At 46.6% G+C, this 14,549-nt stretch overlaps 1 protein-coding gene across 1 annotated transcript in view; it reads right to left on the reverse strand.

The window, feature by feature from the left end:
• Positions 1 to 5,888, reverse strand: part of LOC147905592 (uncharacterized) — a 31,680-nt gene extending 25,792 nt beyond the window's left edge. Inside the window, exon 1 of the mRNA XM_087373563.1 lies at positions 3,291 to 5,888. Within this exon, the coding sequence (XP_087229689.1) occupies positions 3,291 to 5,795 (2,505 nt within the window). The 5' untranslated portion in view covers positions 5,796 to 5,888. The remainder of the gene's footprint in view (positions 1 to 3,290) is intronic.
• Between the last annotated feature and the right edge of the window lie 8,661 nt (positions 5,889 to 14,549).

A 14,549-nucleotide genomic window follows, 5' to 3' on the forward strand; every position in this document is an offset into this window, starting at 1 on the left:
TTAAATGTCTACATATACACATGTGCACGCAAATGCATATAAATGTGTGCATTCTTAGGCTTTTGTGACCTCTGTATGTATATGTATATGTATCTAAATGAATGTGTGTGCCGCGCGCACAACAAAAATACACACATGGACGCGTGTATATTTGTAAGCATGTGTAAGTGCATCGATTATATGTGCGTGTGTTGTGCACACGAGAAGAGAGAGACACACACACAGACACACACCTGCAATTGCACACGCGCACACGTGTACAGCAGCAGGTGTGCCTGTGTGCATGCATGCATATAGTAATCTCCAAAAGGAGCAATACATGCTGCTATTGTTGGAATATGGAAGAAAGAACTAGAACTAGAAACTAGAAATGACAAGACTGAAAGATAAGAAATACCTTGAGAAGAGTGTAGACAAGACACAAGCTAGACTGATAGATTACAATGATGTGACCCATTGAATATATGGGCCAAAGTACAAGACATAAAGCAAGAGTGCTTATGGGATAATTGTAGAAGTGCCACATGGCACACACTAAAGACTAGACTTAGACTTAGACTTAGACAAATGTAGACTAGGAAATAGTACACTTAGTGTGCACTTATCTCCAACACCCTCCTTAAGTGGACACTAGGAGTAAGACAGAAAGACAAGACTAGAAGACAGACTGATAGACTGAGAGACGAGATTAGAAAACATGACAGACAAATGATCCTGAGACACCCCTCCTCAAGTGATATCCTCATATGGGTTCACAAGGGTAAGGACAAGATGGATCTAAGACACAGTCAGATTTATAGACAAATAGACAGACAGACAAGACTAGATAGACAGAAGACTGACTGTAGACAAATAGAAAGACCAAGACACTAGAACCCCTTGACCTACATCATCGGTGGTCAAGGTGGTAAACAAGACAGAGGCAATCAGAAAGCCCACTTCTCATCATGTGAGGAAGGAACAACGGGATCAGCTGATGGAGATGTTGCAGCAACATGGGCTGAGGTAGTTGCAGGAACTGATGTAGAGGTTTTGGAGTAGCAGTCCTTCTCCCGGTGATTATCACGGCCACAAATGGTGCATGGATGAGCCTTGAAACAGTCCTTCTCCACATGATTAGTTTTGCCACAATGGGTGCAAGGCTTTCTTACCTTAGAACTTCCTTTCTTTGCTAAAAATGCAGTGTCACTTACCTTTCGTTGTTGAGTTCTTTCTTCCTCTTGGAGAGCATTGATGATACCCTCAAGAGAAGGATTATTATGATACTTGAAGGTAGTGACAAGAGTATCATAGGAGTCAGGTAAGCTTTTGAGAAGCACAGCAATAGCAATATCTTCGGAGATGGGAGACTTGACTGACGCAAGCTGAACCATAAGACTGCGAAGATAATTGACATGAGAGGCTATAGTAGCTCCTTCCTGCATATGTAGATCAAAGAATGAGATCATAAGTGCAATCTTAGAGTTTTTAGATCGGGCTCCAAAAAGAGTATCCAAAGTGATCCATGCTTGAGGAGCAGACTGTATGTCGGAGATGTGATGAATGTAATCATCTCCAAGGCCGAGCAATATGATAGCATAGGCTTTGTCATTCTTGGCAGCGACAACTTGCTCAGATGGACCTTCGGGAGCATCACGGTGAACAATGTCCCAAAGGCCTTCTTTCATAAGGTGGCACTTGATTTTGATCTGCCAAGTATGAAAGTTGGACCCATTGAATTTGTCGATAGATATGAGAGAATGAGAGGAAGATGCCATGTGGGAAGGTCTTACCTCTTGCTAGGATGCAAGGGCAGTGTCTATTCCCTTACAATATTGCAGAAATAAATGAGAGGAAGAGATCCCGGAAGCCGGTTCTCTCACCACTTTGTCAGGGCCGTAGCATATGACAGCCCATCGAAGCAGGAGGAACCAGCAAAAAAGGAGAGACTGTTCAGCAAACTGAAAGAGGCAAAAGCTCAGTACCTTAATCCCGGGCAAAAGTAGAAGTGTAAAAAGGATGCATATCTCCGTGAAGATGGAGCTGGAGAAGTCGTCAACCTGTGCAGGTACGGATTCCGTACAGTCGTACGGACTGTACGGACATCGAGCAGAGTACGGAGTACGGCCGACGTACGGATGTCGTGCAGAGTACGGACGACGTACGGATGACGGCCAGAACTGTACGGATCTGTCCGACGTACGGATGACGGCGCAGAGCTGTACGGATAGCAGGAACGGGTGCTAGATCTGTCGTGACAGCAGAGTGCTGCGCAGATCTGGCGCTCAGATCTGTGGCTGAGCTGCACAGATCTGAAGCGCAGATCTGGCGCAGAGACTTGGAGCACGCGGCGCAGGCGTATACGCAGCAGAATCGCGCAGATCTGGAGCGCAATGGCGGGGCAGAAAGAGGGCAGATCTCGGAGAAGAGGCGGCCAGCAGAAGCATAGAAGAGGGCGGTGCAGAGGTAGAGGTGCCACGAGAGGCTGAAGAGAGAGATGCCGGAGGGAGAGGTAAACTGAAAGGAGAAGACGAAGCTATGGCTACAGCAGAGTGAGAGGAGAGGAGAGGGGATCTACATGCTCTGATACCATGTTGGAATATGGAAGAAAGAACTAGAACTAGAAACTAGAAATGACAAGACTGAAAGATAAGAAATACCTTGAGAAGAGTGTAGACAAGACACAAGCTAGACTGATAGATTACAATGATGTGACCCATTGAATATATGGGCCAAAGTACAAGACATAAAGCAAGAGTGCTTATGGGATAATTGTAGAAGTGCCACATGGCACACACTAAAGACTAGACTTAGACTTAGACTTAGACAAATGTAGACTAGGAAATAGTACACTTAGTGTGCACTTATCTCCAACAGCTATGTGCTTCCTATCTGCAGTGATTGAATGGCAATAGCAATATGGCATCATTGGCTCTTTCTAACAAGGTCCCCAGCTCTGGGTGTTTTCTTCCAACATTCCTCGCATTGTACTCAGTGATAGAATATAGCAGTAGGGGACTTGAATATAGCAACACTCCCCTAGACTCTTCTATACTGGGGTTTATCAATTTCTGCAGCAGCACGCACTGCTCTGTTTGGACACATATGCAAGCTCTTGATCTTCCATATGACAATACAAGCTTCATCTTTGTGCCCGATCTGTGCAAACTTGAGCTAACATTAACCTCACATCTAGCCTCTTATCCAACATCATTCATTTTATTCAAGATAAAGCACGAGTTGCCACTGATAATGGAGCAGGTACATTGCATAACAAGAGATAACAAATAGAAATGAATAGAAAGCTGAACCTGCTTGACGCGATGCCATGCCATTCTTCGAGCTGGTGATCTGACTGATAGAATTGCCCTACCATCCCCCAAGGTCATGCCCTGGACTTCAGCAGCAACAACTGTGCCTGCATCGACGCCTGAACCCATTGCATAGCCAGAGTAGACTTCTTTGTCTTCCACAAGCAGACTTCTGCCAACAGGGGCCAAAAAGCCTTCTGGATTCTCACTAGCATTTTTGGAAGGGAGCTCAAAAAAGTCATTTTCAGCATTGTTGTCCCCAAATAGTTTCAAATCCTTCGCAAGCATCAGTCCTGGCAGCTCTGCTCCGATTTCTAGCTCAAGTGTTTGCTCGTCTCCAGAAATGACCGCACCTAGGACCAAATCTCCGTCCTTTGGCTCGTAGAATTCTGCTCTTGACTCAGGCAATTGTTCTTGTTCTTCCACAGAACCTACTGGAGCCTGTGTGCTGTCTGCAGGGCTGGCCTGCATCGTTTGGCTGCTGAAGGGAGAAGCAGATACTGAATCATATCCCGTTTTGAAATCTTCCACTGGCTTGGCAACCATAACACTATCAACCCCATTAGTGTCACCTACACGTTCTAAGGGCTTTGTTGGTATATTTGGAATAAAGTCCAGAGGCCTGGATTCTGGCCTGTCAGCAGGCTTGGCATCCAGCAACCCGCTCCTATCTGAAATGGTGTCTCCACCATTCCACTGATTCTCCACAGGTTTTTGGTCGATTGGACTCTCCCAAGGCCGAGGACTCCGTGATGCCGCGTCCCCAAAATTGTTGGTAGATACATTCTCGACTTGCTCGGCATCCACTGTACCACTCCCGCCCATGTAAGATTTCGTACCCCCAACGCTGTCCCTAGGCCTGTAACTGGTTTGACTACTGCTTCCCATTACTGTGTCACCACTCGAACCCAATGAAGTGTTCCCATACCGAGACCCTGCATCTGAAAACTTGCTGGGAGGGGGAGGCATGGTGTTCAACGTGTTGCTTCTATCAAACATGGAGTTTCTCTCTGTCGGCTCAGCATCCCTAAGACCAGCGCTTTCCGAGGGACTCATTGGATAACTGTTACCAAGAATGGTGTCACTTTCTGCAGGCTTGGCATTCCCTACACCATACGCAGACGAGGGTCCCAATGAGCTACTGTCATTGAGAACGACTTTCCTTTCAGTTGGTTTGGACTGCGCAGCACTGTCCCAGTTATTTGGAGCCGGAGAGTAAACCTGGCCTGATACCGTATTCCTTTCTGCAGGCTTGGCCTCCGCAACGCCGTACCCAGGCGAAGCGCCTACAGGGTTCGTATAGGTGTCCCTTTCAGGTAGCCTGTTCTCCCTATCGGCATCTCCACCTGTGACAGTCGATGATGGACTGCTACTGCCAGCCATGGCATTCCGTTCCGCTGGTTTGGCATCCTCACTTCTGTACTCAGATGAAGGTTCCACTACCTTACTGCCACCCGATATGGTATTGATATCCTCGGGTTGCGAATCGCCAGCCTGGTTTACATATTGACTTCTTCCTGGTGTATAGGCCGGGGAATCTTCAGGCGTATTGTTCACATTCCTGCTAGCATCGTATAAACTCTCCGAAGACCTGATAACCTTGTAGCTACCGAGAGGCTTAGGTTCTTGGATAGGTCTATTCGCCCTTATATTTTCCGTCTCGATAGGCCTATTCATCCTCGCACTTTCCAGAGGCCTCGTCTTTCGGAGGTATCTGTAAGGCTGCGAGCCATCGTTTTTTTCAGCGTCAGCTTTAGCTTGGGCATTGAGAGTATCTAAATAGTCTAGCAAAGGAGAGCGTTGAGTGTCTTCCTTTGGCAGATAATCTTCACCAATCTGTTCTCCGTAGTATTCCTCGAAGACGCCACCAAAAGGGGGGGCTGGCGGCGGTGGGGGCACGTAACCTTCCATAGAATTGGTTGCGTAGATTTCGAAATCGAGGTCTGTCAGCTCTCGATTCCGTGGACTTTCAAACTTCGGGGGAGGGACATTGAAGAACGGATAGTCGTCGTCGTCGAAGTCCTCCTCGTCCAGGGGAGGGGGAGGGACGGAGCTCCGATTGGAGGTATTCTCGTAAGGCCCATTGGAGCTCGTATCCAATCGATCGCCCCCTCCGCCGCGAGGCTCCGGATTCATAATGTTTGGAAAATACTGCGAGCCGCCACCACCACCACCAGGCCTGGGGTTGACGGCGGTGTCGACGCCACGGTAGGCGCGACCGGAAGAGTCGGAAGCGGCAGAGACAGGGGGGAGGGAGGGGGAGCGGGGGAGGGAGGGGGAGAAGTCTTTGAAGAGGAAGGGGGAGAAGAGGAGGGAATGGGAGGAGGAAAGGTGGCAAGAGAGGAAGAAGCAGGGGGGACGGGGAGGGGAGAGGGAGAGGCAGGAGGAGCGATGGAAGGAGGAGGGGGAGGGGGAATGGCAAGCGAGGAGGAGGGGATGGGAAGAAGAAGAAGAAGGAGAAGGAGAAGAAGAAGAAGAAGGTTTGCAGAGCATGGAGGACGCCATAGCCAGAGCTCTGGAGCTCGAGCAAGCAAAGCTTGCTACCCAATTCTTAGGGAAGAAGAAGAAGAACTTGTGTTGTTTGTTGATAAGAAATAAAGAAAAGAGAAGCCTCCCTCCACACAAACTTAACCACCCCCCCTCTTTTTAACCTTCCTCACCTTAACACCTTGCCTTATCTCCTTATTATCTCCCTCATCTCCTCTCCACTACCAATTACACCCACCTCTTTGGTGAGTTCACACCTCTCTCACACCCCGACTTGCAATATAAGCACCCGACAACCTCCATCTGTTTCTGCTGGAATGGAAGGGTGCCCAGCAACACTCATTGGAGACCTGGGCAGAATGCACTTGGCAGGACGCAAGTTTCCTTAACATGCGAATTATTATTCAAGCTCGGTCCACACTCTCAACAAGGAGCTACTATCCGTGCTGTGTGACCACCGCATAATGGTGGCACTCGTCCGTCTCAAGGCTCCTTTGCCCCGCCAGTTGGTGTGACCTCGACCTCAAAGGCATCCAACACTCCCTCATCATTTGCATTATGATCCCTTCCTCCGCCATCAAGAGCAACTCCAGACCAACGTTACATTTCACAATGCTACCGTTTACTTGCTATGCATTTTCAGAGAGACCAAACTTCCATGGCCTCAAGTTACCCAACTCACCATCACCCCACCTATTGCATACCATTTTGCTTGCTATACATGCATTACCTCCCTCAATGGCACATAAGGCATGGAGTGAAGAATGTCAATCAAGACATGCCCAAACACATGTTGCCTTTGATCCCCACAAGCTTACACAATGTCTAAATGCATGGTAGCAATTACCATAATTATAGCATGTACACAATCTACAATTTGCTTTATTTACATTACACAATCATTATATGTATTTCTTTTGTGTGAGAAATTCAATGATATGATCTTATAGCATTGTGTGAACATGTTTCAAGATCCACGAATGGCCCCATAGCAACTCTTGTTAAGAAATTCATGGGCTAAGTGTTTAACTTAAGGTGCTGAGAAATTCAATATGATCTTATAGCATTGTGTGAACATGTTTCAAGGTCCACGAATGGCCTCATAGCAACTCTAGTTAAGAAAACCATGTGCTAAGTGTTCTGTGAACTAATGTGTTTGTGCTATATCAAACACTTCTAGATAAATTATAGAGATGCATTGGAAGTCAATTGCTAGATACACCAAAAGGTGTCATTTGGAGCAAACCAAGTACATAGGGCACTATTCTTCATTATAAGCTCTCTTTGATGTGAGAAAGTACTATTTACATCTTTGCATTATGAAAATTGCACCTAAAAACACTGTCTAAATTAGATACTACTCTTATATTGTAGATATCTCGTATCTTATATTGTAGATACTACTCGTATATATAAAGAAACACAAACGTTCTCAAGCCTTTTATTGAGGTATGGTTGTTTCATGAAACCATGTGATACAAGAACTTTATACCTAACATGATGATTCTAGACTAACAATTCCAAACTACAGAGTAAATTCCTTCATCTTTTTTTTAAAAAATTAAAATGCCAATTATATTAGGGGGTGGTCAATCCCAAAACTAGACACAAGCTTGAAGTTCTATCCCACCAAAAAATTGGCCTCCACTGCAAGGATGGCCCCACTGATGACCAGGTCCTCCTTTTCCATTATCTTTCCGAGATCGCGGAGGTACACCTTCACAATTACTAACATCATCGATGCTCTAAAGCCCGGCTATAGCTTGTGCTTGAAGACCATTATACTCCCAGATGCCCAGGAGCACAACCACCCCAAGGTAGGGCCAGCTAGCCGCCAACATCGATGGCAACTTGGCCATATCCCCCAGCACCGGCACTTTCCAATTAAATTCGATCATGAAGCGAACCATCAGTTCATAATGCCTCACAGATGCTTCTAGTTTTGTCCATGCCTCCCTCACTACCGGGCATCTCCAACATATATGCCGCAAGTCTTCCATCCCATTCCCATAAAGAGCACATCCAAGATTGACCTGGATTCTCATGGCCAACTTTGCTCTCACTTGCAGCCCTTGATTAATGCCCTTCCACTGCAGAAACTTCGCCTTTCCTACCGTGCACCCTTTCCATATCTCGGTCAGCCTCGTCTTCCACCATTTTCCCCCTCCTCTCAGCCCCCACAATCTGTTTAGCCACACCGCCACCCCCTTAGCTTTGCAAAGACTTGTAGATTCTTCTAACCGTTAGCTTTCGTAAGGGGGTTCTCCCTAGAACCCGTTGCCTGTCAACTGCGTCATTGGCTTGGATGCCGTTTGTCGGCCATGAATAGGGGATTTTGATCAACACCACGCGGATGAGATCCCCTTTCGTCATCCGATACTCCGTCCTCAAGTGCTCCTTCGACTTCCAATCAGCAGTTCGCTGACTCAACAGGTTCTGCCACGATCTAAGCCCTTTCCGAAGAGATTTCTCGCCCTAACCACATCATGAAACCCGAAAGCCTCCCCTACCCTACTCGGCACTACACTCCACCAAATTGACTCCCTCAAGCTACCATCCCCTCTCATACCCCCTCTACCTTTCCAAGAGAGTAACGAAATGCATGCTCTCCATGCCGTCACTAGCTCGTCGACCGTGTCCGAGGCTCCTTTTCTGCAGGAAAAGTTAGACATAAGTCTTTCGTACCAACTTAGCCCAATCCACTTGCCTGCCCCTACCGCCTTACAGTTGGTAATGAAGTGCTTCACAATTTTGATCCATGGCGACTACTTCGTGAACAAGTGGGCCAGCCACTTTCCGCCGATGAGAGCAGTGTTCTTCAACTGGGCATCTGGGAGGCCGATCCCTCCTTCCATTTTTAGGGCTGTCAGAAGGTCCCACGAGACATGATGCATCCTTCTCTTCCCTAGTTCCTCGTCCCAAATGAAACTCCTAAAGAGAGCTTCGATCTCCTACCATTGGGTTTTTTGGAAGTGGCAAATTGATGCAACGTAAGTGATTGATGCCGCCATAATATGTTGCACCACTAGGCAATGAGCATTCCTCCCAAGACTTATCCCTTTCCAAGCTCTCAACTTCGCCTTGATCTTTGTCTTAAACCAATCGAACTTTTGATGGAGTGAGACTCCAACTCCCAAAGGAGCTCCTAGGTAGCGGATGACTTCCCCCCGCGGGATGAGAACCATCCCCAACCTTTTTACCCACTCTAGTGGGTGTTCATGATCAGGCCGCAGATGAAAGACTTTGCCCAGTTGCACTTCGACCCTAAAGCCTTGCAGAAAGTTTCTACCACCTCTAGAAGGTTTTCCACGCTACTCTCTTGTTCCTAGAAGAAGGACACCCTGTCATCCGCAAAAAGCTGTGAGCAGAATTGCTTGTTTGTGACAGGAGGGTGACACCTCTGATCTCTCCTCCTCCAACCTTTCTCTTTATCATATGCATCAAGGGCAGTGTGGCAATTGCAAAAAGTAAGGAGGCCAGTGGGCACCCTTGTCTCACCAATCTGTTTAGAGTGAAGTGTCCCACCGCCCCTCCATTGACACATAGGGTAGCAATTGTGTTCCCAAAGAGACACTTAACCATCTTGATGAAATGGGTCCTGAAGCCCAAGCAGTTGAGCACCACGAGTGACAAAATCCCATAGGATCCTGTCAAATACTTTATCCAGGTCAATTTCGAACATGACCACTTTTTTTACCGAAGCACTGGCATGGTCGAGGGCCAAGGCAACGTTCATGACATTTTCGAAGATGTCCCGACCCTTCACAAACCCGTTCTATTCTTCATCAAGTACTGAGCAATAGAGTTCCCATATCATGACTACAAGTGCTTTGGTGATGATCTTGTAGGAGGTGTTTAGCATGGTGATGGGCCTCTGGTCCCCTACCCGAAGTCTATCCTGCCTCTTTGGAATCAGCCTCATCAAACCCGAATTGACGTGTTCTGATAGCGCGCCGTTGGAGATTGCAACATTGGCCATGTCTGTGAGGTCCTACCCCATTACGCCCCAGAAAGCTTTAAAGAACTCTGCACTCAAACCATTGGGGCCTGGTGCCTTTTCATCTGCTAGTAAATGAAGTGCCTCTCCCAATTCACTTTTAGTGAATGGTCATGTCAATAGTGACTTCCGGTAATCAGAAACTCTGTGCTCGAGACCCTTTAGAGATTCATTCAGGTTGCACTGCCACTCAACATCTTGAATGGCTCTTTCGCCTACGATAGCGCTTAACTCCTTCCGAAATACTATATGCCAGAGGTCTGTAAAGATCTCCCCCTGCACATCTTGTAGATGATCAATCAGATCCCTGTGGCGGTTTCTCTTCAATGATTGGAAGAAGGCTTTAGAGGGGCAATCCCCCACATCCAACCACCTTTGTCTGCTCTTGATTTGAGCTTGTTTGGCCTCTCGAAGTTTTGCTTCTTGCACGGCCATCTCTGCATCCACCATTAAGGATGCTAGGAATTGGCCCTTTGGGTTCTCAACCATGGCGGCTCTGAGTGCCTCCAAAGCTGATGAAGCCGCCTGTAGCCGCCCTATCAGAGCTGCCCGAGCTTTGAAGTCTTCATCCTTCGCAATCTGTAACACTCTTCTCACAATCGCATCCTAGAGCAAGATTGGGTGGCCACCTTCAGCAGCTACCTAAATCCAAGTCCTCCTAATCAGTCTACAAAAGCTCTTTGTGTCTAAGAGGCTCTTGCTAAACTTGTAAGGAACGTCCTTCGGTCTCTCCACAATTCTAGGTACAGAGAACTGCCACACAATAGGAGGATGATTTGAGAGTGCCGTCGAAGCTAGACATGATCCTTTTAGGGAGCCCCTCATCCACCAACCTTCCTCTGTGAAGTAGAACCTATCTAATCTACTGGCTCTAAACTCATCCCCCTCCTCCGATTGGACCATGTGAATTCGTGAAGGCCCTCATGATCCAACTCCTTGGCTTCAATCAGCCCTCTATCCATGCAGAGGTCTTCCCACGCCTCCTTCTTCGCCCCCACTGGGGTTGTGCCTCCATGCAATCTATCCTTGGGGCTCTTTGTGATGTTCCAATCCCCCCTTAGCACCCACTTCCCGTCCCCTATACTCTCATTCACCGTCCTCCAACATGCAATTCTCTCCGCATCTAAATTGGGAGCATACATGCTCATAACCCGAAACTAAAGCCCATTCTACAACACTGCAACTCCTATTACACACCCATTAGCACTCTTGGCTACCTCTCATGGCCCTAAGGAACTCAATGCTAACACTGCAGTACCCCCTCTCCCTCTCGTTGGTGAATTCACAAATGTGCAATATCCCATCTGGTCAAATGTAAACCACCACTCGTCCTCGCAACCACATTTAACTTCCTATAATAGTTACACACTCGAGCGCTTCCTCCTGATCACCACCCTTTTGCTTCACCTTGCTACAGCACCATCTCACATTCCATCTCATTATCATTATCTCCGATCCCTTTGCCTCATCAACATGGAATTAATGGGTGAGAACCTTATATGCATCTCTGAAAAAGTTGAACTTATTCTCCCTTGCCGAACCTCTAGTGACCTCCTTAAGCCTTTTGAAGAGTGTTTTTGACTGTGCCACTTGGCCACCCTCTTGTGGCTCTCTTAACTTAAATTCTGGGACTGCTTCTCTTCCAATGCTCTCTTGCGGTGATATGCATCAGGCATGATCTCCTCCCTAGTCGTGCCATGCGATTCACCTTCTTCCTTCTACACTTCTTCTCCCTTGCTTGTGGTTGCATGCCCACCTTTGGGTAGCTCCTCCTCAGAGATATTCAAGGTACCTGGATGGTGCGACACTTGATGCCCTCCATCTTTCCTTTTGTTCTATTCATCATGTTTCTGTATTGCCTTTCCTTTCTTGCCGATTGTTTTCCAGGGCTCTAAGTCTGTGGGAGCCGTCTGCTCGGGTCTCTTCGAGTGCTCATCGCCCGAGCATGTCCCATCGGATGTCTTCTCTCAGGGTTCTTCTTGTGAATGGCAAGGCTTCGCCTCTGGTCCATCCGATTTCAAATCTCCCATTGCCAGCGCTGTATTCATTGCCTTGAGTGGACAATTTTTGGCGAAGTGGCCGAGACGCTTGCAAACGTGACATGCATTAGGATGGGGACTGAATTTAACTTGTTGCGCAATGATCGGGCTATCCAAAAATTGTATCTTGATGAAGCCCGAGATATCCTGCGTTCTCTCCCATAAAATCCACACCCTCTTCCTACCACCTGGTTGCCTAGCAGCCGACAGATCCTGTAGCACTTTGCCCAAGGAAGCCACCAAGTACCCAATTTTCTCACCCAGCCATGGGGGGAGGTCTGGAAACTCAATCCAAACCGGGCAGTCATGCAACATAAATTGATCAATACTGAAGTCGGGTGACCAAGGCAGCACTAAAACCAGTGAACCTAAGAAGAGAAAGCTCCTACCCACCAGTTCATCCCTAATAGCTTCGGAGACACATTGGACTAGAAAAAAACCCTTCCCCAAGAATCTTGTGGAATAGCATTCACCTGGGAGGTCACCTTCATATGACATGAATTCCTTAATCTCTTTGAAAGAGGGAATATGCCTTGTGAAATAGAGATAGATCCCTCCCCTTGCCAACTTCTCAAGCTCCGGACGCACATTCTCCATGTCTAGCATGCATACCATGCCATGTGCCTTCCCACTTTCCAACCATAGCTTGTGCTCCGTCTCCTTTGCTCGTCGGTCAGCCAATTTTGGATGCAGAATCTGCTTCGCCTCGTCTTTCGTGAGAGGAGAGAACCCGCTCTGTAGTTTCTTAGTGAGCACTTTGAAGTATGAGGGGGGTGCGTCCTGATGCTCCTTGTTCTCCTCATCGCTTTCTCCAAGCTCTTAGCATCTGAACCACCTTCCTTATCACTTTGCACCCTGCTAAAACCCGTCTCATCCTAAACCCCCTTGCTAGTCATTTCCCACATAGTGATCTAGGGACCCGCTGGAGTCTCCACATGTGGTCTTTTCACAAAGCAACCCCCCCTCTTTCCCATGCAATGGAAGGCGCGTGTCGACCATGCACTACTCAAGGAGTCTATTTCTTCTTCAAAAATTCCTTCATCTTATACACTAGCAACCCCCATGTATTTCATATATGAACTTTTAGTCCCTATATAATTCATATATTGGTTGTTACTACATATACCCACTAAAAGCACCGCTCCCGTCCCCCCCTCTCCCCTCAAAAATTTAAAAACAAAGTCAACTCCCCCTTTCTCCCTTCTTCTCCTACCCCATCAGTTCTAGATGCATCATTTTATAAACTCATGAGTACCCTTAGGCAATGGTCCTCATAAATATATGATACCCTTAGGGAATGGCCCTTTTTGTATGCCACATCATGTTCAAGCTATCATCTTCTTGTAAACTATTGTTAATGTTTCATTTATGGAATAAGTTTTTCAAGTTTTATTTGCCACTATTGTGCTCTCTTTTCACTTTAAATTGGTATATGGCATGATTTTTGTAATGTGTACATAAACTTTGGGCACAAGAAATAAAAATCAGCATCATTGGCTATAAGTTGTAGCAACTAGCAAATTTTTTGGGCACATATTTAAGGTGTGTAGCCACTTACGTTCATTGTCCAATACCTTCTTGTAGCATTCTAGACATCTATTGTCTCTATCTAGCTTGAGTGTGGAGAGGATAGAGAGCTAGATGGAGAGATGCAAAGTTAGATGGAGTGTGGGTAGGAAATAGGTAGTTTGCCCGAATGGGAGGAAAAGGGAGAATAAACAAAGGCTCTTTGATATCGCATTAGTTAACTTATAGAACAATATTATTGTGATAAGTGTTGAAAACTTATCAATAGCCTCGATGTAAGCAATGAAAATGGTTTCTCAAAGGTGTTTTGAGGGTTTTATCGATAGTATTATTGACACTTATACTAGGGCCATATCAACAGCTATTGTGTTAGTTGTATTTGATTGTTTAGCTAGCTGCTTGGAGAGGGTATGTAAATCTCTTGCTACTATTGTTTGTATAATGTGCTTCTACCTAACATGTTTGTGCATGAGAAAAGAAGCATCTCTAAATCAACTAGAGTCTTGTTAAGTAGAGCTATATATCGAGTGACGTGTCATCTTGGGTGGTCTCCTCTAAGGAGGGCAGAGATGGGTCGCATGCTCTACTCGCTCTTCATGTCGTGCGTGGACTCTGCGTCTCTTGCTATTTAGTGTCATCCTGTCTCCTGCTGATCCATGATGCCTTACATGTTTGCTAGCTCCTCCTCCTTTGCCTCTCTATAGCCCAAAGCCCACTTGAATGTATAGAAGTACACAACATGCCGCTGTGATCGGTCTACTTCTTCATCATGTGGTGCTAGCAGCACATGCGGTTGTTTGATTTATCATAGTAGTGCCTCTCTATGTCATCACATCTCAATCAAATAGAACTTGATGCAAACCTGATCATGGAAGTGGATCACGTGAGAGATCGGGCCAAAACTCTCCCCCTTGTGAAAGAGGCACTGATAACATCCTCGGATCTTATAGTAGGTTAGGCAGACACATAAGAAATGCTCCTGTGTCTCAACTGTCTTCAATGTGCATAGCCTGTAGATTTCACTGCTCTATAAGTATGCCTATAGTTCTCCCTCTCCCAGACCCCAGCTCATGTGATTGCCCAATGGAAATCCTCAATGCATGTGAGGCTCCTATATCCTCAAGAATTGGGGGTTGATGATGAGTCCATCCTCCAATACTCTCTCCCTTTGATGGACTCGTATAGGCTCGTCACTCCCTTTGATGGACT

The sequence above is a fragment of the Dipteris shenzhenensis genome, chromosome 1 (genome assembly GCF_047967505.1).
Source record: "Dipteris shenzhenensis isolate YYH24624 ecotype China chromosome 1, Dip_SZ_1.0, whole genome shotgun sequence".
Lineage (NCBI taxonomy): Eukaryota > Viridiplantae > Streptophyta > Polypodiopsida > Gleicheniales > Dipteridaceae > Dipteris > Dipteris shenzhenensis.